The sequence below is a fragment of the Balearica regulorum genome, chromosome 8 (assembly GCF_011004875.1).
Source record: "Balearica regulorum gibbericeps isolate bBalReg1 chromosome 8, bBalReg1.pri, whole genome shotgun sequence".
Lineage (NCBI taxonomy): Eukaryota > Metazoa > Chordata > Aves > Gruiformes > Gruidae > Balearica > Balearica regulorum.
The window spans coordinates 19389625-19416436 of NC_046191.1; the positions used below are offsets into that span (position 1 = coordinate 19389625).

The 26812-nt window shown below is 38.3% G+C and overlaps 1 protein-coding gene, 1 long non-coding RNA gene and 1 other non-coding gene across 5 annotated transcripts; 2 read left to right on the forward strand and 1 right to left on the reverse strand.

Annotated features, from left to right (window-relative positions):
* Window positions 1-5994: 5994 nt before the first annotated feature.
* LOC142602764 (uncharacterized) lies at window positions 5995-11108 on the forward strand. Its single transcript, XR_012836550.1, has 3 exons — window positions 5995-6088; window positions 8777-8840; window positions 9999-11108. It is a non-coding gene; the product is annotated as an uncharacterized LOC142602764 (long non-coding RNA).
* A 1891-nt stretch (window positions 11109-12999) lies between these two features.
* On the forward strand, window positions 13000-13084 carry TRNAR-UCU (transfer RNA arginine (anticodon UCU)). Its single transcript is given in 2 exon segments — window positions 13000-13036; window positions 13049-13084. It is a non-coding gene; the product is annotated as a tRNA-Arg (tRNA).
* Window positions 13085-18105: 5021 nt separating this feature from the next.
* Window positions 18106-26766, reverse strand: DNTTIP2 (deoxynucleotidyltransferase terminal interacting protein 2). 3 transcript variants are annotated; one of them, XM_075759954.1, is made up of 8 exons: window positions 26555-26709; window positions 25483-25560; window positions 23819-25113; window positions 22189-22324; window positions 21382-21477; window positions 20856-21020; window positions 19591-19700; window positions 18106-18257 (listed from the first exon to the last, which is right to left on the reverse strand). In XM_075759954.1, the coding sequence occupies exons 1-8, from the start codon at window positions 26657-26659 to the stop codon at window positions 18164-18166; spliced, it is 2079 nt and encodes a 692-aa protein (XP_075616069.1). In that variant the 5' UTR covers window positions 26660-26709; the 3' UTR covers window positions 18106-18163. The 3 variants fall into 3 exon arrangements, 2 of the variants coding, with proteins under 2 accessions (XP_075616069.1, XP_075616070.1); XR_012836551.1 differs by having other exon boundaries at window positions 22124-22324; window positions 23819-25560; window positions 26555-26766; XM_075759955.1 differs by having other exon boundaries at window positions 23819-25560.
* Between the last annotated feature and the right edge of the window lie 46 nt (window positions 26767-26812).

The window sequence follows — 26812 nt, forward strand, 5'->3', positions numbered from 1 at the left end:
AGGGCCACGAAGCTGATCAAAGGGATGGAGCACCTCTCCTATGAGGACAGGCTGAGAGAGTTGGGGTTGTTCAGCCTGGAGAAAAGAAGGCTCTGGGGAGATCTAATTGCGGCTTTCCAGTACCTGAAGGGGGCTGCAGGAAAGATGGTGAGGGACTGTTTATCAGGGAGTGTAGTGACAGGACAAGGGGTAATGGGTTCAAGCTGAAGGAGGGTCGATTTAGATTAGATGTTGGAAAGAAATTATTTACTGTGAGGGTGGTGAGGCACTGGAACAGGTTGTCCAGAGAGGTTGTGGATAAACACTTCCAGGGAGGGGGCAAGACCAGGTTGGATGAGGCTTTGGGCAATGTGGTCTAGTGGAGGGTGTCCCTGCCTGTGGCAGGGGGGTTGGAACTAGATTATCTTTAATGTCCCTTTCAACCCAAACCATTCTATGATTCTATGAGATCTTGCCTAAGAATGATTAATGCATTTCAAAGTTCTTACTAACTTCTTCCTTTGTTGACAGCATGGCATATAGAAATAGAAACCACAGCCTCTGACCCCTGCATGTAGACCTAAAGCCAAGACAAGCAAGACAAGGACATGACATAAATTACTGTTGTAGCTAAGTAAAGTTTATCTGCACACTTGAAAATCTTTGACAGTGCCAGCCGCTGGTGAGAGGAATGTGTTGGAAAAGGAAACGTAAAACCAGGGGCATTCTGGTATTACAGTATCATGACTGTGAACACACAAACAAGAAAAGGCTTAGAGAGATCAAACCAGCAATGTTTAGAAAAGGTATATAATGTATATAACGCTATTTTACTAGGAATTAGTGAATATTGTATTGCACTTGGGCACCCTCTGGTGTTGACTCGTGCTGAGAGTTAAAATTCTGGGAAAAAAATCTACTCCATAATGTTACTAACTGTGGAGACGGTCGTGATGTACATAAAGAACAAGATCCTGTTATTCTAAAGCACAAAATTGGTGCTCCAAAAAATAAGAAATACACAGAAGCACTAGAACCCAATCCATGTAACTTAATAGCAAGAAACCTTTGTCTGACTATCTAAGAAAATCCTTGTATTTTTGATACAGTTTGGTGAAAGAGTTACTTGTTAAATACCTCTTTGCTTAAAATGAGTTATTTATCATTAAAAGGTTTTTGTTTGTTTTCAGTTATATATTTGCTAAAAATAAGATTATTACTACTGCAACATTAAAATGAAAACTTCCTTTTAGTATGGCTTACTTATCATCCCTCACAAAGAAGTTAATGCGTGTGCCATGACTGCAACATTTTTCCAAGAGCAGAAACAAGTACAGTCATGTGAAATGAGCTCTAAGCACTACTACTGTAAAAGTGGGAAAGCAGACATTATACTGACTGGGTATTACAGCTGCTGTTTCCCTAAGCCTTTTCTACCATACTCCAACAGTATTAGATCAGTTACTTGCAAACTTGTCTACGTAGCATGTTTCAAATCTTTTCAATCCCTCTGACTCTCTCTCAGAGCAATCATTGCATCTTTTCATTTGATAGTAAAGTTGACATAAAAGTATCAATTACAAACCAAAAATTTATTCAACATATTCCTGTATTTTTCCTCAAGATTCTCCCTTGTTTTTTCAAAAGCAGCTGAAAACATATGTTAAAATAAGATTAATTTTATCTTCCAAATAATTTAGATTGATAAGATTGACCAAAACCCCCCCCCCAATTCAGATGTCTGAAAAAAATAAAGTTGCCCTGAACATTATACAACATGAGAAGAAAGATTCCCTGTATTACTTAACTTGCAAATAGCTAACACATACAATTTTTACAAAAAATGCACACAATGTATTATAAACATTTTTTCTCAAATTATTACATTATTACAAAGAAGATTATCTTATTCTCTGTGGATTTGAGAATACCCCTTACTATTATATAATCACATTTCTTTTAATTCTGAATTTAAATAAAAAGTACTAGCATACTAAGGAATAATTGCCACAATTAAGATCCAAGATTAAGAGCTTTCCAAATTTTGAAAAAGTAGATTTGGAAACATCTGCTAGCACACCTAATTATTTGTTATTAACCAGTGAGCACTGTTCATAATAAGACAATACTGATTAATAAATACACATACAACAGTTCTTACCAGAGAAGGAGGTTATCATGGTCTGTTACGTACTCTTAAAATGCAAAAGTTTCTTGGCAAAAGACACACCTTGAGAAGTCCTATGCCCAATCAGCAGCCAGACCTGCCTAGGAGACAGCAGCTGATGAATCACAGTAACGATAACTGAGCAGTGAATTTTTCTTTTTTTTTTTTTCCCCCTAAACCAAGGAGAAGCTGCACACTGTGTTGAGTGAACTTCTTCACACGTTATTTTTAATTATTATTACTTTTCTACTAAGTGAAAAACATGTCAACTATTTCCAAATGAGCTGTTATGAAATACAGAAGTTCCTACTTTCAACTGAGTTTTGCAGGCTATTTCTTAAAAAAATATTTCTTACAAAAAAATTCTTCAAAAAAAGTTTTATAAACTGGAAGAAAAACTTTTTAAAAAGAAACAACAAAAAAAAAACCCAAAACAAGAAAATTGATGCATCTACCTCACTATGCACAATCTCAAAACACCCTCCCCAGAGCTCAACAGATTAATAGGGAGAGGTAAACTTATCTACTCAGGTATCACATTATATTTTATCGTGTATTATTATTATTTGATTACGGAAGCCACTTCAGTGTTTCAGTTAGGATCATTCCCCACTTACCTAGGCTGTATATCTGCCCTAAAAATATTTATGCTCTCAAAACCTAGATGTATAATTGCAAAGAATTGCAATTATTTATCCAAGTGATTTTTTTCTTTAGTCACAGGTGTATTGATCCTAACCAGAACGCCACTGTATTGTGGAGTTAGTGAGTCACGTAACAGGTGCAGGCCAGCGCTGCGCTGCAATGTACAGCTTGGCTACCAGACCTGTGCTGTGCGGCACATTTCCCTTGGCGGCAGGATAAACTTAGCCAGCTAGCTAGCTGTAACAGAGGAGCCTGCAGGCAGCTCCCACTTGGTACTGGTGGTTACATCACCTGTGTGTCTGTCTTTAAAAGTGCAGCAAATCATTCTCAAGTGAACCAGCTTTCTGTTTGACAGTAGAAATGAGAACTAGAATTAAGAAAATCCTGTCAGAGCTCAAAGGACCAAAACATCAGATGAACTTTCCATGGACAGGATCCACCCGGCGTGCTGGGCTCTGATTTGACCTATTCAATACCACACAACTCAACATCTGGAAGGACATAAAATTACCTACACTACCCTTTGTCTTTACTGTGTTAGCTACTGTAAATGGTATTTTAAGCAATAGTTTACAGTCTGAGTGTCTTCCTTACTGGGACTATAACAAACCAGTATCTCCTGGTGCAAAACAGCACATCACTAGATTGCTTTTAGGTATAGGAATAGAGGTATGATATCAGGAATGTTAAAAACCATGAGTTGAAAACTAGTGATTTTATCATTTATGTAAGTATGTTAGAACTGAGCTACATATGGCTTGCAGGTGTAAATTCCCAAGGTGGATGTATGTCACACAAGCTCTGTCAGCATGGAGATTGTAAAACAATCTGAATTTCTGATTTTACAAAGAAGCAAACTAGTACAAGCTGTCAGGGACTGATTTCATCTTGTTCTACTGGGGACTAGCTGCATACTCACTCCAACCCCATTCTGCACTGCAGGAGTGAGGACCCTGAAAGAACAATTTCAAACCAAAGCCAATCCCCTATCAAAGTTTTATTAGCACCATCAACATTACTCTCTCCATAGCCCAGATCTTTATGTTCCTCCTCTGCCCCTTCTATTGTCTGGCCCTTCCACTGCACTCTCACATCTTCCAGGAATTCCAAAGTAACTCCTCTGCCAGGGTTCACTATCCAATTTTAATTCAGTTTGAATGTTACTTGTCCAGACTGCCTAGAGATACCATTTCTCACGCTTTCACCAAATGCTGTTTCATTCTTTTCTCATTCTGATTAGTAACATAAAACATACAACTGTCTCTAGTAGATAACTGTATTGCTGAAAAACAAGATCCAAAACTGTCAGTCAAAAAATGTAATGCCTCTATGTAACTAATACCAATTACGTAGCAATTAATACCAAATGCAAAAAATGTCCATTTCCTTTCCAAACTAGCTTTGAATATGATTAGTGCTTGAAGGTAAATTAAGAAGCCATATTCCCACTTTCACACATACAATAGAATACCTTGTCATCACAACACTCACAAAAGCAAGTGATAATTTTGTAGCAAGCTTATTGAATAAAGGCCACTTGTATCAAAATCTGATCAAGATGTCCCCTGAGCGTCTATCTGGGTGTAAACGTCTACCCAAATCTTTCTGTGATGGAGACTGTGATGTTTCTTTTGACTTTTCCAGACTATTTTTCTGGATTCCACACCCTTGTGTTTGCAAATTTGAATATTTACAAAATTAACTACAGTCATGTATTGCAATAATATTTACATTATTTTCACAGAGGGTGATGGCAAAAAAAAAAAAAAGCAATCTTATTATCAGTGATTCCTATAATTCCCAGATATCACTGACTCTGGAAGCTGCTTGTTTCGCTTTGCTGCAGAAATGACTGGTATCTATTACTGATTTGAATAAACGAAGATAAACTTACATAAATGTAGATGATAATTCTGAACACAGGAAAAAAAAAATTGTTACTAAATCAATGCTTACTGTTTGCCAGCATTTTGGAAACAGAAGTAAAACCCCATAAAGGAACAAAGGACATTATTTTACTTAAATGCTAGAATTGAGGAAAATTCACTGCTGATTTAGAGTGGCAGAGCTAACTGCACTTTCTTCACAAAGAAGTCTTTGTCTCTGCACTGTCTGCACAGAAAAGCCTTTGAAGTGCAGCTTTTTGTTTTTCATATTGTAACTTCTGCAGGGTGATAAGTTGCATTAACTTCAATGAATGGTTTTATTAGACAAAAATTGGGAGGAAGACTATGGAACAACTTCACTGATCCTGTGTCATCACTTCTCTTTATGGGAAAATTAGTTCCTGCCATACGGTTATCCAACGTTGTATTTGCTTATGCTAGATCTCAAAGGGCTCATGTCATATGTTTTAAGTCATGTATAGGGTCAAGGTACCAGATAAAAGAATTTGGAACCTTCCAAATAACAGTGAGCACAACTACCTTGTTTATAATAATGCCATTGGAGGGATACAGAAGTTTCCAATTTTCCCAGCAAACCCAGATCCATTCTATCAGTATTCACCATGCAACTTTTTTTTCTTTTTCTTCCCACATAGACCTAAATAGTGTAGCCGAGGCTTTTAGGGGTGGCCGTGGGGTATCTGTACGAATTTAACTCTTCTTTGGGGATTTTTACGTTTAATATATGTACTCTTCAGTGTGATAAAAGTTGTTGTTACAGAATGTTTGATCATTGCACACCTCTTGGTTCTGCAAACTGGAGATGTGATAGAAAATTGAAAAGATATATTATTTACTCATAAAAATATATATTCACATAACAAGATTTCATAATAAATTATTTTGGAAATGAAAGAAAAAAGAAAGGCATGCCCTCTTCACATAAAAGGCTGCTTGTGTTCTTTATATTCAGGTCACAGCAACAGCTAGAACTAAGCATTTGGCTGGCAGCCTTTGATTTAATTCTGTTAAAGTGAATTTCCTCTCATTTTCATCAGAGAAGAATTTACAGCAGACTCCAACCCAAACAGAATCAAAATCACAACTTCCCCGTCTGCCTAACATTACAAATAACCCACACAGCAAATAATCTCCAGTTATTGTTCAAATAAAAAGTAATAAAAAATGTTATTTTTGAAAAACGCATATAATATAGTAAATACATTTCACCTAATATGGAGAAAATAGATAGCTGTAATACAAATGTAAATTCTAAACAAGAATACTTACAAAACATTCCTGTTATCTGCACTAAACCAGATGACTGCACTGCTTAAACACTGCATATCATTGCCAGAGCACGTGGGTGAGGAGAGAAAGCAAATACTGCATTTAAACAGTGCAGGAGAAGGTAAGGATTTTTTAAGATTGTTTCAGATTCATTATTTTTTAATTGTATATTCAAATTCTTGTTTTTAATCTGCATGCTTGATCATGACCAAAATTTATATATTAATATTCTCAAAGTACTATACCTTAGCATCCCGCTCTGCTCGATTATTTCAGAAGTCTTGAGACCAAATCAGTATACTTGCTGTTAGTTTTCTAATATTTGTTTTCTAAGTAAACTCTGGCAGAGGCAACGTAATCTTTATCAGTGTCTCAAGTTTACCTGAACAGTACAACTGCTTCATTCTTACAAAATGAAAAATCAAGTAATTGAGCTGAGGAAGCAACTGAATAAACAGGCAACAGGAGAACTCTGTCACCTAATAGCATGTAGCAAACCTGTACAAGGGAGAAGGGAAACTTTTTGAAAAGCAGCTGAGCTATCTGGGTAGGTTCTATTAGATATCTTTTGCAATTCAGGTTTGATATATGGAATGTGGCAAACAAAATAAGGTACACAATAATAAGGCATTTCCAGAGGAAGTTTCATCTCAAAATTTTAAAGCTAGCTTGCAGATAACTAACTTGCACAACATGTGGAATAAGAAAGCATCTACTGTCGGTACTTTACAGAAGGGAAAATGGAGCAGAATGCTGCAGACTGTCACGCAGCATGGTAATTGCACAGCTGGAACAAGAATCCAGAAGTTCAGGATTAAATCCCTAGACCACAGATAGGTATTTTTTCTTCTGAACTGCATAGGAGGAGCTGAGCTATAGTGTCATCTGAAAAGCTTTAAAGGAACAACTTGACTGTGTAAATACTTGTAGGCTTGATGTTAATTTAAAAAAATAAAAGCCCAGATGGTTCCACCTAGATTTCAAAATGTAGACAAGAACAAAACTTTGTCCTTAAGTTAATAATTATCAGAGACGGTACATAGTGTCTAAGTCTGCTTTGGCACTTAAGGTACACTGAGGTCTATTTCCCATAAATTTGAGGATTAACTTGAGACAAAAATCAGTGTTGCTTATCACTTTGTTTGCTCTGAAAATTACAAATAACATAGAAAGAGACTAGATAAAATTTCGCAATACCAAAGAGACAATCTTAAGATGAAGAAGAACAAATGCTTAAAGAAAAATAAGGTGAATGAAATCACGTGTCTAGGATTTCACACACACACTCACAAAAAAAAAAAAAAAAAAAAGTGGAATTAAGCACAACAGAAATGGAGAGCTGCAACACAAACAGAAATCCCAACACAGGGAGGACAAAGATCAAGGGTAGCTGTAATTAAGAAAATTAATTCAAAATGTATTACAGGTGAGTACTTTGCACAGAATACAACTTGAAGAAAGTACAAAAAGGACACTGAAAAGAGCTGCGTGAGAAACAGTTTGAGAAATTAGAAGCTTGGGCTTATCACCAAACCTGGAATGTTAATAAAAAGCAAAAGAACTCCATCTTTTCAGAATAACACAGACAGGCTCTCCTTTGCCAAAAGAAATGCACAACAAGTTATGCTTCTGAAATGCAGTGGAATACAAGATGAGTGAAATGCAGAACTATATAGCACCACTGAAAAAATGTTAGTAGTTAATTTTCACTGTGTTAAACTATAGAACATAGACAGAAAATTTCAAAGTAGAAAAGGCTGATCAACAAAACAAGTAATTCTGCAAAGCAAATTCCCACTGGAAACAAGCATACAATTATGAAAACAAGCATAAAATTATGACACATACTCACAAAATGTGATTTTAAGAATAACAAAAAAGGGAGCTTTTTAAGAGTAGCTTTGTATAGCGAAAGGGAGGCATCACTTTGGATATTTTTGACACAAAGCTTATGCATTTCTGAAACAAAATTTTATACACTCTGATGAAAAAACAGATCCAATTAACAACTGAAAATGTTGAAATTGTCTGGAAACAGACTCCCATCTCTCTGGAAGTCAGATGTACTCCACTTTTGGCAAGAGGAACCAGCCGGGACTTCTTCAAATGTCCTGTTGCAGTGCTCAGATTCCACAAGACTCTGCATAGGTTTGGCACTAATAGGGAGCACTCCTGAAGTAAATGTTTGTCAAGCATTTGCCACTTTAATCCTCCAGAAGAAAGAAATAAAAAAAAAATCTGTATGTGTGATTATTGAAATTGATTTCTGGAAGTGTTGAGGATCTCCTGCAAGGTGCTAATGCTCCAATTATTTTCAGTGAAAACAGTCAATAGCAGTATCACCAAGGATGTCAATGGGAATTAAGGATGAAAAACACCTTGAAGTAATGATTTTCATCCTTGTGTTATATGAAGAAAGCACTCTTGACCATGACTACAATAATCTGCATTTATTAAAAATGTTCCTTTGACCATCAGTCTGTACGATTACAGTGAATGGCCTCCAAATGCACATATTCAGGAAGCAGAAGAAACATAGGGAAAAACCCTTGCAAAAACAAAGTCACTGTAAACACCTGGTTTTATGTAGTTTGCTTTCTGAAGAAAATGTAACAACAAATATAGAAATAAAATAATAAAAACATAGAAATAAATAATAAATCAATAAGAAATTAATAAAAAGTGTGTGATACATGAATACATGTAAATATGAATGATGAAAATATAATTTTGCATTTTTTCCAAAAGAAGATATTAGAAGGAATTTGAGCAAATACAAATGAACTGTAAGTGATATCATTCTAATCAGTTCCTAGGCTCATCACCAATTGCATCATCACAGAAGACAATGACATCCATGGACTGTACACCAGGTATTTAAAAATTACTATTAAAAATTACTTATACAACAGGAGGAAAAGGGCTCAAACTTTTCCATCAAAAGACTGTATTCATCTCATAGCTAGCTCTGCAGCAGCTGATCTGTCAATACAGACATGTTAATTCTGTGTAGCTGTAGAATTAACATCGTACTCCCTTGTAGGAGTCATTTGGCATGATTGCTTATGTCCCTCCAACTCCTCAAGACACTACACTTGGGAATTACTCCTACCTACCCAAACGTACTTGAGAGAACAGAATATGTATTAGTCCAACAACAGCCATAAATAAGACAGTCTCAATGTCATTGAGATTACAGCCCCCACAGAGGAACAGGCAGAGATATAGAAGCATCTACAATGTGAAGTATTTATCTTCATGTTAAGGAAAAAAAAAAAATCAAATTGTAAATTACTGAAAGAAACCCTCCCTGAAAGAGTTACTTTTGGGATCCTCAGGCCCTGTGCATCCCAGCATTTTTCCTGCCAGTGCAGAGTGCTTTCTCTTGCTGCACTACACAGACAAATCATTACAGCAGTAGGGTTGCAATAATCCCCACGTCAAGAGAGAGAAAGAAAAGAACCTGAAATGTAAAAATCATGTAAGGGTCCCATTTAGGTAATCTATGCATGAAAACCTTTTCCTCTGTAGTCTTCTATAATCTCTTGCTTTTGACAAGTATATTTAGTATAAAGCTTCTTAGAGAGAGATGATGGTACTCCCAACAAACATCTGTGGAAGCTCTGTAAATTTGGAAATTGACTAACAAATTCAACAAAGCTCAAACCTTACCTGAATTAACTGGATATACAGTACATAGTGCCTTTTTATTATTATTATTATTATTTTAATAATGAGAGAAGTTAATGCTGAAACCCAAGTGGTAAAAAGTCTCTTGAAGAACATTTCAATTTCATAATTAATTACTAGATTTTATTTTTAATCAAGGGAAGAATCCTATAGGACACTGCTATTTTTGGCCTGCCATTGATGAACTTCCTGTCTTGTGTCAAAGTATTCCTACCTCAGTTTCTCCTCATATTTAAAATTACCAAAATGACACTTAGCTCAGTTTAGTGAATTTTTTTCTAAGTGCCAGTAACTAAAACCAGCAGAACTATACTCCAAGAAACTTCTATTGCATGAAACAGAGCACAAAGTTGAAAAGGAGCTAAGATGAAAGCCAGCTTGCAACAGAAGTGGACCTCAGCCGGCCCCAGAAGAGGGAAAGTCCAAAGGACCGATCCAGGTCCAGGCGCCACCAAAGGCTAATCTGATCTGTTGGTTTTGGCTAACATACCACATTTTGTTAGTTGATGAACTGAGAGCTGTCCTGTTTCTCATGCAGCAGCTCCATCTGCTGTCCAAAAGGAAAGGTGGATTTTGGATTGGGGCTACATTTACAGAATAAAAAAGGAAATGGACTTGAATAATTTGAAGTATCTCTGGAAAATTCCTGAACGCTTTTCCAGTCAGTCCTCCTGCATAAACGGAACCAACAGCCAGCCTTTACCTACCTGTGTAAACCAACTAACCAATATGAAAATATAAAAGGAAGTAACAATCACATGAGTGTCAGGATTCTTCACTCATACACCTTCAGAACTAGTCTTCTCACAGTAAACTCTGACTTTTCACTATCTGCAGTCATTTAGTGCTGTGCTGTTCAAAGGTATCATGTTACCAAATCACATTGGTGAGGTACTGACTCACTTCACCCCACAATAAATGTGCCCAGGTATTCACAAACTACAGGATGTTTATGGCGATTCTTAGTTACTTACAAGTGGTATATTCGAGTTGGACAAACATAAGTTTAAGCTTATTATTCTGAAGATCAACTCAATTCTTAAACCCAAACATTCTGTTTCTTTTATGCAGCGCAGGGCCTGAGCTGCTACAACCTGAGGACTCGATTTAAACTTTCCACACCTTGCATTCCTTTACCAGGAGCACTATGAAGAGTTCTGTCCATAACAGAACAGTTGTGGCAAGACCATATAGACCCAGAGTTTGTAAATTCAATCAGACCTACTCTGAATCTTGGTTAACTTAGTGATTCTTGGTCTGTATTTACAACTGCTCTGGCTCCACAAGACTTTGTTAGCTTGTGGGGTGTACCTCCAATATGGTACTTGCTGTAAGTACTGAACCCTTCCAGTAACCCCCCCAGTTTCCAGGCAGCATTGCAAGAGCTATTTAATAATCAGCCAGCTCATGAGCTGTGGCTCACTGCTGGCCACAGGTGCTCGAGCTGACTTCATGGGAATCATGGGGCATGCTACTAGTGTGCCTTCATTACCTGAGTCACCTTGGTTATTCATTACATTCATATCTCAGCCCTTGATGCAACTGCTGGTGGATTATGTACCCTAATCATCTTATTTTACATCAATTTGATTAGCTTCCTGGTTCCTCAGATTTTAGGGTGCACTTATTTTCCCGTTTTTCTCCACTTTTATGGATACTGATGCTTTTAAATTATGAAGTGAAACATGAGATTCTCACAAACCCGTTGTACTGTATAACCGAGGCCACGGCACTACAGAGCAGATCTTCCGGCCCTGCTCGCTCCTGCCCCAGCTCGCTCTCCTGGGCCCGGCAGCACGACGTGGTGCAGGGCAGCCCCGCGCCCCCTCCCCGAGCCCGGCAAGGGCGACCGCGGCAGAGCCGAGCCGGGGAGTCATCCCAGCAGCAGGAAGCCGTAGACTTTTCCCGGGCTTAGAATTCAATTTTGGGGCAGGTCAAAGAAAGAATAAGCTCATATTCTTGCCTTTTGGGGTTTCTAATGTGCCTACTCCTGATTCAAAAAATAACATCAAAGACTTGTTTCAGACCATAATTACAGCTTTTAGGGGAAAATCTCGTTTTACTGAATCCACTGGGGTTTTTACTGTGATTTTAGAACAGATATAGTTCAGTCATTCCTCCCTTTAATGAACTTAGTAATAGGCGTTCACAGTATTTGAAACAGTGATCCAAGTATACTGTAATGTTTTCACCCACATTGAAAATATTGTCACATAATAGAATATTATTTCCTAATGTATTTTCTTTTTTTGTTCTTTCAATTTACAAGGGTTTTTTTAAGCTCTCCAAAATATTCTCAGACAATAATTTCCAGGTGTGATTTCCACATCCTATTTCTCTACCTGTTGACTCACAATAAGTTGCTGCAGCATCTAGCAGATTCTCACACAGTTTTGTTTTTTTTTGTCTCATGTGGCACTGGAAAGCCAGCAAAACGCTGCAGTGTGTGGGATGCCCAGTAAACATAACCACAGTCTTCTAGGTTCCTTTAATTCAGATGCTATTATTTAAAGAAAACAAAACAAAACAAAAACCAAAACCACAAAACCCTGTGTTTAGACTGTCCCTCAGAACCTACAATGCTGGAAATTATCAGTGTTAAAATAACTTGGTTCCAAATAACTTTGAAACTGACCCAGTGTAGTTTCCTTACACTTGATGCTATGAATGAAAGGTTTGCTGGGTTTTTTTTCTTTGTGTCTGAAATGTTCACATTTACTCCAGAAGTAGAATGCTGTTAAAAAGCACATTATAAATAATTGCAATATGAGAAATGTTAATATTTGTTAAAGCAAAATCATTAGATCTAATTCATCAATGTATCACCTTCATCTGTGTAAAAAGATTCAATCTTATAAAGACTTCTTTATGCAAATTTTTGGACATTTGGAGGAACAGTTCCCCAATATAAAGCAATAGTGGAATATAATTATATTTCTCCAAACATAAGGATTAATATTGAAAACGCCCAAGTGAGATGACCACAAATATTTTATATTGATTACTGATGAATTTTAAAAAGTCAAGTCTTTCACGAGAAATAATGACATAGCTCTATGGCGAGCACATAACAGCAGGCTGTGGGCAGCGCTCAAGCTGGACGTAGAGGCTGCCTCGAGACTCGTTTATACAGCAGCTTATAAGACTAAGCCTATTCATACTGGTTAAAAAAAAAAAAAAGAGAGACAAATTATTGCCCGCTAGCGCGTGAGGAGTTTACCGGGGGCCGACTCACAGCCCGTCCGCAGCCCAGCCCCTCCCGAAGCACCGCGGGCCCGAAGCGCCGGCCGGGGAGCGTCGCGCGCAGGCTCTATGGGCGGTGTGCAAAAAAATCCAACAGGTGGCTCCGTGGCGCAATGGATAGCGCATTGGACTTCTAGAGGGTGAAGGGATTCAAAGGTTCCGGGTTCGAGTCCCGGCGGAGTCGCGTCTTCCCTTTTCCCCCCTTTTAGTTGAAATCGTTTTACCCTATTCTCCCGTCTCTTACCTCGCCGCCGGAGCAATCGGGTCGACCGACCTGGGGCTCCCCGGCGGCCGGCTCCCGTGAGTGAGGCTGTCCGGGCCCGCCTCCCGGCGTGCCTGACGGAGCGGAGAAGGCTGGGAGCGGGCGGAGACAACGGCACAAGCCTCCAACGAGCGTAGCGGCGTACCAGCCATCTCCGGTCGAACCTCCGGTCGAACGTTAAGATGCGAAAAAGGTGGAGGGCCGAGGATGGACGCCACGGCGAGCGGCCGTTTGCCTCCAAGCCAGCAGAAGGGGTCTTCTCTCCCTCGCCCTGTCGTCTGCCCTCAGGCAACGACCGCCGTCCGCGCGCGGCGAGGGATCACTGAGGCGCGGGGCAGCAACGGCCGTCCGCGCGCGGCGAGGGAGCGCTGAAGCACGGGGCTGCAACCGTCGCCCGCGCGCGGCGAGGGAGCGCAAACCGCCGTCCGCGCGCGGCGGCTGCTGCAGCCATCCGCAGCGGGCTGGGGCCGGGCAGCGGTGGGCTCACAGCCGGCTCTCTGCTCCCGCACGCAACAAGGTTTTTAAAAATACATACAGAAGCCACCACACGAACCCCTGCAACAGCAACAACTCTGGCACATCTGTCAGTATCTGCCAACCAGCCTACTTAGACCGTTAGCCTCCTAGGACAGTGTTCAGAAAGTCGTTTTACTTGAAAATGCATCTTTCCTGGAGACACTTCAGTGACAGTCCATGATACGTTTCCGGTTAAAGTTATTTTCAAGCAACAAAACAAGGCCACAAAATGCAATACACAAAACTGAAGCATTTAACACTTGAATTAATACTATCTTTTCTTCCTAACTTACACACACCTATGGATAGAAGATGAAGAGCCATTTTAATAACAGCAATCAAATAAAAAAATTGGGTGGTAGAACACAAAACAGTACCAGCACTAAACAAACCCTGACTTTGTTCAGGATTGAATAAATTACAACTTCATCTGCTTCATGATTTTATTCAATTTGTGGGTTTTTTTGATAAATTATTTTTAATCCTGCATGTCTGACTATGGCCTCTTTCATACTGTAATAATGTTTATTTAAGAGCAGTAAGAGAAAAATCCAACTGAAATGAAATGCACCATCAGGAACATTAACTATCACTGTTTTGCAGCACAGTAACCCACTCAAGAATGCCATCTAGCTATAAAATATATATAGCCCTTTAGAGAAACATCAAACTTCCTCAGAATTTGCAGATATATAACAAAATCAAAAGCTCTCTACATTAACCCCATAAAAAGCAACCAAATCAAATGACAGAATACAAAATGTTCCTCCTTGTTCAGCCACTTACAGCAATGCAGTTCAGTCCAAGTATTATTTCCTTTTACACTTTTTGTATTTAAGGACAGCTTCATAAAATTTTAGTTCCATGTGAAAAAAATTTGAAGGCAGAGGCTTTTACATATACGCTTGCATGTTGCAAGCAATATTTACATCATCAATACTCTAAAAATGCAGAAGTTAATTAAGGGCTACAGTCCAAAATAAAAAGAGAAAATTGCAGGTTCAAGGAGCAGGGTATTTCCTAGAGGGAAGCACGCAGACACCTCTCCTGCAATGCTGGCTGTGTAACACATTCTAACGTGAACCCAAGTGGAAAAGCTTAGGGACACAATTCCACAAAATATTTGTATGAAGAGAGTTTTGAGGAAAATGCTGCACAGACAACCTATTTCTAGTATTTCAGAATGCAGTAAGAGAATCAGGAGGAAAAAAAAATATCAAGAACAAGCAATATAAATTTGATAGATGCCACTTGTTACAAATTTATAAATAGTCTAATATTAATTATCCTTATAGCTGACTGGATATGAAGAAAAGCTCTTTTTTTTTTGCTTTTTTTTTTTTTTTTGCCATAGGGAGAGTCAAGCAGTGTAGCTCTGGTAGATGTGCAGTCTCCATCCTTGTAGGTTTTCAAGACCCGATAGCATGAAGCCCTGAGCAACCTGGCTTAACCCTGCTTTGAGCAGCAGGCTGGGCAGGACAAGCTCTCACTGTCCCTTTCAACCTGCCTCATGGTAGGATTCCAAGTCTCAGCAGGACTTACCTAGATAGGCCTCGCTTTAAAAATGAAGAGATAAAAAAAATTAGTTGTGTCACATGGTAAACAGCAATGATAAGATGACGTCAGTTTTAGGGAGACTAAGCTGATTGCAGAGAAAAGATTAAAGACCTCCAAAGAAGGAAAAAGGGACAAAGTGTGAACGAGAGCACGACAGAGAAGAAACGTAACAAGTATTTTACTTCTGTTCCTAAACTAGCCAGGCCTACTAGTGGCAGCACACCAGCAACACCTCAGCCACTGCCAGCCTAATCCCTTTTCATTAGTCTTACAATTGCGACATCTAGGAGATGGACTGTGAACCCACTGGGCTGTACAACCATTGGACAGTCTCTGCCCCAAGGGCAAGAAGAAAAAGGAATACTGGCAAAATCAAGGGGAGCATAACAAACAGAAAGGAATTACTGCTGTCTGCACAAAACATTCCAGTGACATCCCAAACAGCAATCGTAGCATATATTAAAAAAACCCAACATGTTACCTACTGCCCTTTGACCTTGGGGAAATTTCTTGTGATGAATACTTCATGTCAATACAAGCAGAATTACAAATTAACAAATATTTCTGACAACCATTAAAAAAAAGTATCACTTGCAATTTATAGGCAAACTTTCTCAAACGATGCTAGTATTTCACAAATATTTTTTGATGTACTTGAGTATTTTCAGAGACATCCGATAATTGGATAAGCTTATGCAATCACATGGTGCATTTTGTTTTTACTCTCCCCCAGCAACTTAAACCTTATGTCAATTTCAATCAAATTTAATGAAAGCTAGAAGAGTCCAAAACCCTGCCTGCCTCCACTTTTATGAAAACTGCTGGTTAAGAAAAGGTACAGTAACTAATGCCTTAACTAAGAGAGGCTGAAGCACAAGCTCAGGCAATAGCTGACCGGTAAGACAGCAAACACAACCTGCAAGCACTACCCTGCACCCAGCAAACGCTGTCCGTACATCTCGCCTCTTGTTCACACAGAAAACCACGGACACCTGTTGGGCACAGCATGTGGCAAAACAGAAGACATTAGAAAAATCAAAGGAAGGGAAAGGATATAGAACATAACCCAAATCCCTCGCTAGCTGTGTTGTACAGGAAGTAACTCCTGTAACTAGCTATCGAGCAGCCTGAGCAACAGACATGGAGTTGTTGCTTGCTGCATACCACCACCAAAGCTTGCATTTCTCTCTTAAGGCCTTTCAGAGTAATACATTCATTTTCCAAAGTTGCACTTGAACATCCCAAGATGCAATAGAATGACTGCTACTGAGGTGCCCTGCTTTTCCTGTGTTCAGTATTAATTTTTTTTGTGCTTCCACATCTGTTCCAGAGAACAACACACCATAGTATTTTTTATTGGCTTTTTTACCATTCACAGAGAATTGAGTTATTAGTGTACCTATAATTGTATTAGAATATCATCTGCATGTTAGCTAAGACTTGGGGATAGGTGGTTCTACTTGTTCGTGTCTGATACTTCTTAATGAATTCATTTTACTTTGCATACCATTCATGTCCAGGCAGTCAATACTTTTTAAAGAATTTCAATTCCTTGCTGTCTCTAGTAGCAAAAAATGTCTAGTGGTCTAGTAGTCTTCAACTTCAGAAGGGTGTAAAAAGACCTAAAGGATCAGGGGAAAATTTCTTTCAAGCTTCAGTTGGTGATCAATATATACCATGATGCTTGTTTCATTTTAGCTATTTCCAGCACAAATAGCTAATACTTAAAAAATAACTACTTATTCTCAGTAGTAGTAGTAATAGAAAATTTCATGGTTAAAGATTGGTCAACAGCACACTACTTGTTTAAAATCTGCAACCTTTAAAATTCAGTGTTCATATGATAAGAAAACAACATCACTGGTCTTCTGATAATCACTTCTAAATATTTCTCACCCAACCCACCTAAGACAATGTAGTGACAGTTTTGTTTCTTCTATTATCTGCCTTTTCTGCTACCTAAGGGCAGTAACTGGGTTACACTAACTATAACAGCAATAGACTAACCAGGTCATTAAAAAACAACCAACCACAAAAGTCTCACAATCACAAAAGGTTATGAACTGTCACCAAAGGGGAACTGAACTGATGCCATCTCTGGTTCTATAATGGTAGCAGAGGCCTTCCATACTCACTCTATTCATTACCTGAAGAACTACTCCAAGTCAGCTACCAGATTACATCCAGCACACTACACCCTAGATTATGGACCCAACTGTTATTTTCAAAAAGCTCATTAGACAATTATCAACTGTAAAAATTAATAAAAGCAACAAATGACTGAATGTTAAAAACTATACATAAATAACATTATTTACAATATTTATTATTAAACAATATGTAATTTATATCTTATTATTTGCTTATATTTATTTATACATTTTATATATTTTTTAATATATATATATGCGCCAAATTCCAGGACACTCTCAATCCTATTATGATCAGTGTTAAAATAAACCCTTCACAACCAAACTATTTCTCAATACCTTCTATTATAGAACTGGCCAGCAGCACCTCTGACAAGACATGGAAAAATATGTTGTGGCCCATAACAGGTGCCAAGGTGAATCATACACATAACTTTAAACTGAATTTAGTAATTCATTGATGTAAAGACTGAAGTCTGAAAAGACCACAATCCATGAAGTTGGATTTGGTGCTCTGATTTAACAATATGCTTTCACATCATTATCTTTTTAAGTAAACATTAATTTAAATAAAAAATAATTTAATTTTTAAATCTAAATTAAATTTAGATACATGATCATTTGATAAAGCTCCCTACCAAATTCTCACTGCAAGAAGTTCCCTAAACCTCAATTTGCATGACCTTCAATCTTAAAGAAAAAAACAGCACAACCAAAGCATTCTGTAAAAAGTTTTATAACAAGTAAGTTGTTCCAGCTTGTTATTTTTCTTCAAGTCTTAATTGTGAAATTTCTTCTTCTTCCGATTCCTCTTCCCTGCTGCAAAAGCTGCTTTTTCACTCATGATCTCCTGATACTTCTTTTTATTATATCTGAACAAAATAGATAATTTACTTTTAAGCATGGTAAACCAAAGTTCAGGAAAAGATAACATGGAAAGTACTCTACATACATAATTTGTGAAATTCAGTTCTCTCATGTTTTCTGAGCCAGATTTCTTTAATTTTGTACATTTATGTGTAGGTAGATGGAAATCAACAGTTGGATTAATGATAAATGCAGGTAAATTTGTTTTGGAAGTAAATTTGATTGAAGAATCATTAATTTTGGCATACCTAGGGGGTTCTTCATTGCATATGCAATCATATTTTGGACAGTTTGCTAAAACACTGCTACTGTTCATAATGGGAAGATTCATCAATTTTGACAATAATATGGACAAATTATACCCATTTTTATAATACTCTCTCAGCAAACTCAAGATAATTTACCTTACTCAAGATTGAAAACCGAGATATTAACACTACACAATGAACAGGATATACTTACTGAATATGAGTTGCTAGCTCCTCCAATACAGATTCTTATGTACCTATACCAATTAGCACAATGGATCATTGCACACTGAGCAGTACTGAGGCTTCTAATTGTGAGACCAAAACCTGACAAATATCTGCACTAATGCTAAAGCATCTGGTTAAAGCCCTTAATTAGTACAGCACAAATTAACTGATCAAATTTCAAAGACATTAATTTCTTTAAATTGCTTCTAATAAATATCTTATAAATCAGGTTAACCCAGAAAACTAGTTAAGAAATAGCTACACTAACTTGCCTTCCCAAGGTTAATAATTAATTTACAAGCCTGGTAACATTAGCCTTATAATCCCACATCATGTAGTATTACAAAAAAAAAAGATTTCATGTGTGAAAAATGAAATGCAGATCAACATCATGTAATAACCAATATCAAAATGGATCAACTAAGGAATCTACTCCAGAAACTGCAGGTTAGGCAGACATTAATTAATCCAATCATATTCTTCAAGTAAAACTTCGAGCGCAATTTTGATTCCTATGGCAGACTGACATGCCTATAAAATTAAATCACATCAACTTTCATAGAATTACAGTCAGTGCTTTTCTATTGGTTATGCCAAGAAAAAATAATCAAATCTTTAAACAACAAAGTGCAGGCATGAGCCTGTGCAGACACTTATTTTAGAAATATGCTGTCTCAGTCTAATTATTACCTGTCCCTTAGATCTTCTCAATCGCAGTGCTTCTGAAGTGCTAAAACAGACTAAATTTCTTTGAAGTATAAAAAAACCCCATATAAAATAAATAAAAACAAGAAAAAAAAAGTTACAAGTTAAAAATACACTTCTCTCAGTATGTTAGAATTACAAAACCATTTTTAAATACCTTCTGAACTCAGAATCCGCAAGCAGCTCTTCAACAATTGTTCTCTTCCTCTGTTTCTTAGGTATTCGACTATGGTAAAAGTCTATGGGAGAATCAACCACAGTTCCAACCTTGAAAACAAGAAATGAAAACATTCTTATTGTACAGCAACATGTTGATTATTTTGCTACCTTGTTCTTTTTTTTTTTTTTAAATCCTCAGCAACAAGTGTAAAGACACCTACGGAGATGATTGGAATGGTATCTTAAGAATGTGAAAATACCAGAAAAATTAAGCCATGTTTTGTACGCAGTCACTTTTTGTTTCGTATTTTGTGCACAGAGGAGGGCCTGAGCTTTAATACTGTACAGTATTCAACACTGGACTGCTGCATCAACACTTGTATTCATAAAAGAAATCCTGTTCTTAACTTTTAAACATTTTCCCAAGGAGGGAAAGGAAATCCTTATGACCATCTTAACTCTTTCTTGTCTGTGTCATTGTCGTGGTTTTGCTAGATGGCTACATAGCAGTTATTCCAGCTCTAATATAAGTGTTTTATCCTGGAATGCATCACATTTTTTCCAACAGGCATGTTAGACATATCTGATGATTCCGGTTAGTAGTGGAGATACATGGAGTATGTGTTTCATGTAGTGAAAACAGACCTATGCAGATCTCATTATGTGGAACACTTCCATCTAAGTTTTTCTATGCCCAGAAACTTCAAAATATATGAGACCCACCCTTTAGAGTGAAGTAATATTTCAAGAAATAAAAATTTCCTCAAGCATGCTAACTATTCAAACAGGCTTAAGTAGATGGAAACTATTTCTGTAGTTTTTGGAGTAATTATTTTCTTTATGCAAATCACTTCAAAAGGTGAGAGCTACAGCAGCAGAAATTCTGGCTGATCAAAGCCAGCTGTCTCCATGGAAGCTGTATTACCTACTAAGAAAATAAATGCTAATTATTTTCTACACACTTGTAAAAAAAGGCTAATACTTTAAAAAAAGCAGTGAAAATCTAGTCCACTGAGGGTTCAGAATATGGATTAAGTCAGATGTCTGTCCAGTACTATGAGAACAACCGAAATTTAAAAAAACCCAGCATATACATATATATAATATAGAGTTAAGCAGTTGTAAACTGCAGTCAAGTAATCAAAATACTTTAATAATTAAGCTATGAAATTAAATCAACATAGAGGCTACCTACAAAATAGGAAATAAGAATAGCTGTTCAAAACTTCAGCAGTACAATGCCACCCTCTGCTCCTTCCTTACCTGGAAGTACTTGGGTAGACCATCTCTATCATTCTTCTTATAAAAATGTTTAGGGTCCAATGAAGCTCTCATCTTCAAAACTTTAAGATCGTTTTTCAGTTCACTTGTGATTTCTGGGGCTTTCATACCAAACCAACCATCACCTGTTGTTTTCTCTCGCTCTGCCTAGGATGCAATACCAAGAATAATAAATTTGCATTCAGTAACTAGGACAGGATAGAGCAGGGAACTCTCCCCTCCAAAAGTCAGATAAAGCATTCAGAACATAACTCTGTACCTTTGAAAAGCATATTTTATGACCCTTACAATCAGAAGGTCATCAGCACCGTATTAATGACAGATCTGTATCATCTGAGCACATTATCTTTCACTTCACTGTCCTGGTGACTAGGAGGATAGCTTTTCACAGGATGGCTCAAGGAAGACACTGAACTGCAGTCCAGCACTCCACTTCCAGTGAGGCCTGTCTATGCACACATACTACCAAAGCCTTTATGATTTGAGGCATTATCAGCTCTTCACTTACCCTGCGCTGTTTCTTTAGCTGGTGAAGCGATTCCCTGAAGGGTGGGACACATTCCTTTTTTTCAAAATCTGGAGTTATTATACTCTTCTGCAAGAGCTGTAAGAGTTTTGGGGGGTTTTTTAATGTTAGACAGTCATCTCACTGATACAAATTTTACTGCTTTACTGTTTTTACAGAACCTACTAAAGGAATCCTGCAGAATCTAAGCAAGCAAGCACTGTAACACAATAGTTGAGCTTCTTTGATCCACCATGGAAGTAGTAGGGATCTGCAAAACAGAACCCTGGCCAACAAATGAAAGCAGCTGGTTAGCTCTGGAAGAAGTGAGATAGCAACTACTCTAGAACAAAGATGGCTATCATGCATGAGCCTAAGAAAACAGCCTCAATGAAAATAACACGTTCCCTTTATCTCAAAGGGTGCTTTTGAAATAAAACTGCTAATTCCATATTAGGGAGAGTATAGACCTTTATTTACTGAAATGCATTCTTGGTATGGACTACATATCTTGTTAGCAGGCCTTCAGCTCATGTACCATTAGGTAAAACTGCAGGCATAATCAACTTCATTTTATTTCACAAGATAATGCTGGTATTTGCACTGCTTTTCAGTTTCTGAAGTATCACATATATTTAAATTGTTACCACTAAAACCAAAGGTAAATCCACACTTTGGCCAAAAAGAATGGAAGTTCTCAGCAAACCATAAAACAGGGTACTTCTTTAAAAAGAAGTAAACCAACCTTATTAAATGAACATCTTTCTGTTACTGTAGTCACACGTAACTGTGTAATTGCAAACGCATTACCTGGTCCTTCTTCTTCTCCTTTGGTTGTTCAATTACACTTGATCTAGGCTTCTGTTTTTTTGCATCAAAACTAATATATAAACCTCCAAGCTTCTTGATATTCAAACCAGGGTCTATGCTGCTGGAAAGATGTAAACTAAAAGAGAAATAGTTAATGATTAGAATACTGTAACAAGCACGCAGCTAAGCCTTCTACTGTCCTCTCAGAAAGATAAACAGAAAAAATATTTTTCTTCCCACTTAGGTTCAGTTCTGCAATGATTTTAACTCTTGGTATCTAGAAGAAATACATGACTTGGAAGTGACAGAAGACAAGGGGGAAAAAAATCATGCCATTATATGAAGTGAGAATTTATTAATCACTTTAATTGCCAATTTTTTGGAATCATTTCCAGAAATTCATATTAACTCTAATGCTGTATTCTTATCTTAGACGCTACTATCTTCTATAAAATTGAATTCTTAATTCACTTAACCTTGCCAAAAGAACTCATGAGCAGCATCCTTCTATACACTGAGAATCTTGCTAGCTAAAGAAAAAAAAAAACAACACAAAAGCACAAACATATGGGTAGTAAAAATATTGTCAGCTCTTAATAGAAAAGTACGAAGAAGCTACAATTCATTGTAGAAATGTCCGTGTCTGTATAACAGTACCAAGAATAACATTATTAAACATTTCAAAGCTAGTATGTTTCCCACTTTTTTCATTACTTCATTCAGACAGTCAAAGAAATGTATCTGCAAACAATGTAGGATGATTGGCTCCAAAGAAGGTTTTTGATGACAAGAATGCTTAAAAGCTATAAAGTATTATGGAAAAATATGGTAATATCTAAAGAGGTACAACAGATATTTATTGTAGCTTGAATGCTTGTTAATACAACTTTCTATTAAACTGTGACTAATCTTCTATAATGCCTTTACATTGAATGCTTGGCTAAGTTTTTGTAAGACTTCTGGCCTACCTGTACGTTTTTAGAAGATTAAGACTTATTTATCCAACGTAAACAGAGTATTGTGCTTTAAACATATGAAGCATATAAAGGGATTTTAGCAGGAGTTGGACCACAAGAGTTCAAGAGGTCCCATCCAACCTAAATTATTCTATGATTCTATGCTGGGCTGATTTCACGGAAGTGTCACAGTCCCACAGCAGAACAAGAACTGAAAACATAAAAGAGTATGTGACTGTTTAGGAATAAAAAGCATAATCTAATTAGGCAATGTGTAAGGAATTTACCAGACTTTTTGTTATTTAAATCCAAACTAAAAAAAAAAATAAAATCAACAATTAAGAAAACAGTGACCTGAATAAGCAATTAAGTCAGCCTGACCAGTTTAAACCCAGTTTCACATTTTGTTTTTTAAGCCAAACACATAAAAGGCCTCTAGATGCTTAAATATTTGAGAGTTCTGTTCTGCTATATAAAAAAAACCCCAAATCCTGAATTTATGGACTATATTTGTATTTTCTAATCTGTGCAACCCCACTTTCCAGGTCAATATAAGTTATGTGATGAGATGACTCCCTCATTTATTCCACACCATTTAGAACTTAATGTACATATCCTAAGCACATGCTTGAATGAAATGCAGATTCTTTAGTTACTCCCCAAAAGATACTTACACATCAACCTTATTTTTCAACAAATCATCATCTTCATCTTTCTCATCTTCATCTATCAATTCCTCTTCAGCTTCTTCCAAATCTGAGGATTCTTTATCTTTTTCACTTTCTTCATGCTTACTTTCAGCATCACTATCTTGGTCTACCTCATCTAGATAATACTTTTGGCTGGAACTCATGCCAGGCTCAGTATCAATTACAAAAAGCCCTTCAGCATGCAGTGACTTGTTTTTTAAAGATTTGTTGAGGGAAGGAGTCCTCTCATCTGCCTCTTTAAAACACAGATTCTCTTCAATTGTATCTATGTCTGCCACATCACTATTTTCAGATTCATCACTTTCATCTTTGCTCAGAAACAATGTAACAGAATCATTTCCACTGCTTGATCTATTACTGCTGTGGGATACAGATTCAGCATATTCCCCTGTTCGGTCTTCACCGCTGTCAACACCAATTTCAAGAAGACTGAATCTACCAGCACTACCAGTTCTTTCTGCAACAGCTATGTCCTTTTGTGGGCTGCTCACTGCACTAGCTTGCTCACCCTTTCTTAATTTATCAGCCTGGGTGAAAGACTGCCGTTCATCTGCCTCAGCATCTGCTATTTTGCATTCTGGAATTTTTTTACTTTCATTTGGTGTTATTTGCCCTTGGGATTCTAAAAGTTGTTTGGGACTCATGCAATCAGTCAAAGAAAGATCCATACACTCTAATTTCCTCTCCCTCACAAGAATTTTACTGTGTTCATCTTGTATTTGGCCACATGCTTCCTCTGAACCATCTACCCCAACAGGCTGCGTATCTTTAATTGCTTTTTTCCTAGGCGATTCAGTGTCACTTAGTTTCATTTTTGTAAGACTGCTGGGTGTCACATCATTCAAAACCTCTTCTTTCACGTCTTTACTCTGGGTTGTATTGGTAGATTTGCTTTTAGGTGAACTGGGTTCTTTATTATCCTCAGTGACAGAGGAAGCATCTTCTGTGTCAGAGACAAGTTCTGCAGCTGGTCTAGAATCAGAAATTATTACTGGCTCAGATTTAATGGTGTCCTCAATTAAATTCTCATCTTCTGAAACAATTCTGTTTCCTTTCTCAGCCTGCTTAGTATTTTCTGCTTGCGATTTCATTTGCATGCTCCTAGTAATTCGTTTGGTAGTGATGGATGGTTCCATATGAGAACTTAACCAGCATGACTCCACATCAGAAATATCTTCACTCTGGGCTTCACAAACTGTATCTGTCTGCAGCTTCTTTTTGCTTTGCCTGCTTCTTGTAGTTCTCGTAACACTAGGCATCTGGACACCAGAGACAGCAGAGGAACAAGACTCAGCTTCAGAGATATCATCCTCATCCTGAATCTTGCTTAACTTATTTAGAAAAGCTGACTTGTCATGTCTTTTTTTGTCAGGAGAATCTGGTTGATACGGAACTACAATTTGTCGTCGTCGTGTTACTCTTACAAACAAAGGTGTCTGAAGACCAGACACAGAAGAGCAGTTTGATTCTGTTTCTGACACATCTCCATCAGCTTGTGGTTCAGCAACTGATTGTGCTGAATGAACAGTTGTGTTCTCACTTCTAGCAATTTGCATCTCTATGCTATCACTGACATCTGACTTTGTTTCTGCATGTTCTGCCTCTTCAGACTGGGATTCCTGAATTACCTCTGGCTTACGAACTGATTTAGTTCTTCTTCTAGTTATCCTTACAGACACAGGAGTAACAATTTCAGTAGATGCCATCTAGAAAAGGAGTAAAAAAAAAAAGTGTGCTATTGACAGATAAAATAACCCCATAAAAAGGATGCTATACAAATCACTCTTCTTGAACAAATCTACTCAAGCTGACGACATATTACACGCCTCTGTGTAGCCCTATCCATGTGGAAGAAGTGTTAATAAACCATCTCTCGCTTATCTGTTTGTCTACTGTCTTTTGGTCAAGGCAGGAGAAGAAACACATGCATCCATTAAGAAATACACACATATTAAAATGTAAACAAATATACTGTAATTCTAAAAAGTTCTGCAAGGTGTCATGGGAAGCAAAGCCAGAAGCAATGTTCACAAACATTCAAAGATTTGCACAACTATCAAACGCTGAAGCCTAGCAACTGGCAGAATGTACCCCAAAATGGTTTCCATAAGCAAATTTAGTAGTTTTAGGAATAGAGTGGCCTCACAGCAACACTAGGTATAATCTGCTTCTTTAACGATGCTCGTAAGGTACCTGGAAGGCAATTCAAAATTTTGGAGAGAAAAAACCCTCCACAGCAGCAGGATATTCCCAAAACACAGAACAATACTGCATCAACATAAACCATTCTACCTAAATGATGCGTATTTACGCGTTTGCATGTCTAATGGAAAAGCCACAGAGAAACGCTAGAATAACTGCAGTTCAAGGGAAAAATAATACCCCAACCTCTACCTCGCAACGTGAAATGGTTTAACGACCTACAACGGCTGCAGGCCCCGACAAGGGAAGGCGGCGGCGGCGGCATGGCCAGCCTGGCAGCGCCGCGCAGGGCCGGCTGCGGCACGGGCAGGCGGGCACACCGCTGCCCCGCCGCCAGCACCGAGCCCCGGGCCCCCCCCCCCCCCCCCGCTGCAAAGCCAGGGCCCTCCCGGTGAGGCCGCGTGCGCGTAGGAAGATGGCTGCCGCGGCCTCGCCGCCGTCCCGCACAGCGGGTGGCGTCCGGCTGGCCGCGCCCCTCCGGTCCCGGTTCCCCCTCACCTCCGCCGCGGCGGCGGGCTCGGTCCGGGAGGGGCTACCGCTGCCTGCCCCAACCCGCACCCCCTGCTCCCTGTCCCTCGCCGCCGCCCGCCTGGTGGCCACCATCTTGTCACCCGTACCGTGCCCGCCCCTTCCGCCCGCCCTTCCGGCGGCGCCTGGCGGGGCAGGGGCGGGAGCGCGACGGTCTCCGCACCAGGCGGGAGGGCAGAGCCCGGCCCGTTAACGCCAGGCTGTCAAAACCGGTAAAACGGAGAACAG

Bases quoted from the DNA above. Each gene is read 5' to 3' on its own strand.
- DNTTIP2 (XM_075759955.1), bottom strand. From the start codon at position 26,659: ATGGTGGCCACCAGGCGGGCGGCGGCGAGGGACAGGGAGCAGGGGGTG. The intron at 21,478-22,188 runs GTAATGCGTTTG...AAACTCTTACAG, and splicing joins AGGAGAAGAAGAAGGACCAG to CTCTTGCAGAAGAGTATAAT. The intron at 19,701-20,855 runs GTAAGGAAGGAG...CTTGTTTTCAAG, and splicing joins GTCTACCCAAGTACTTCCAG to GTTGGAACTGTGGTTGATTC.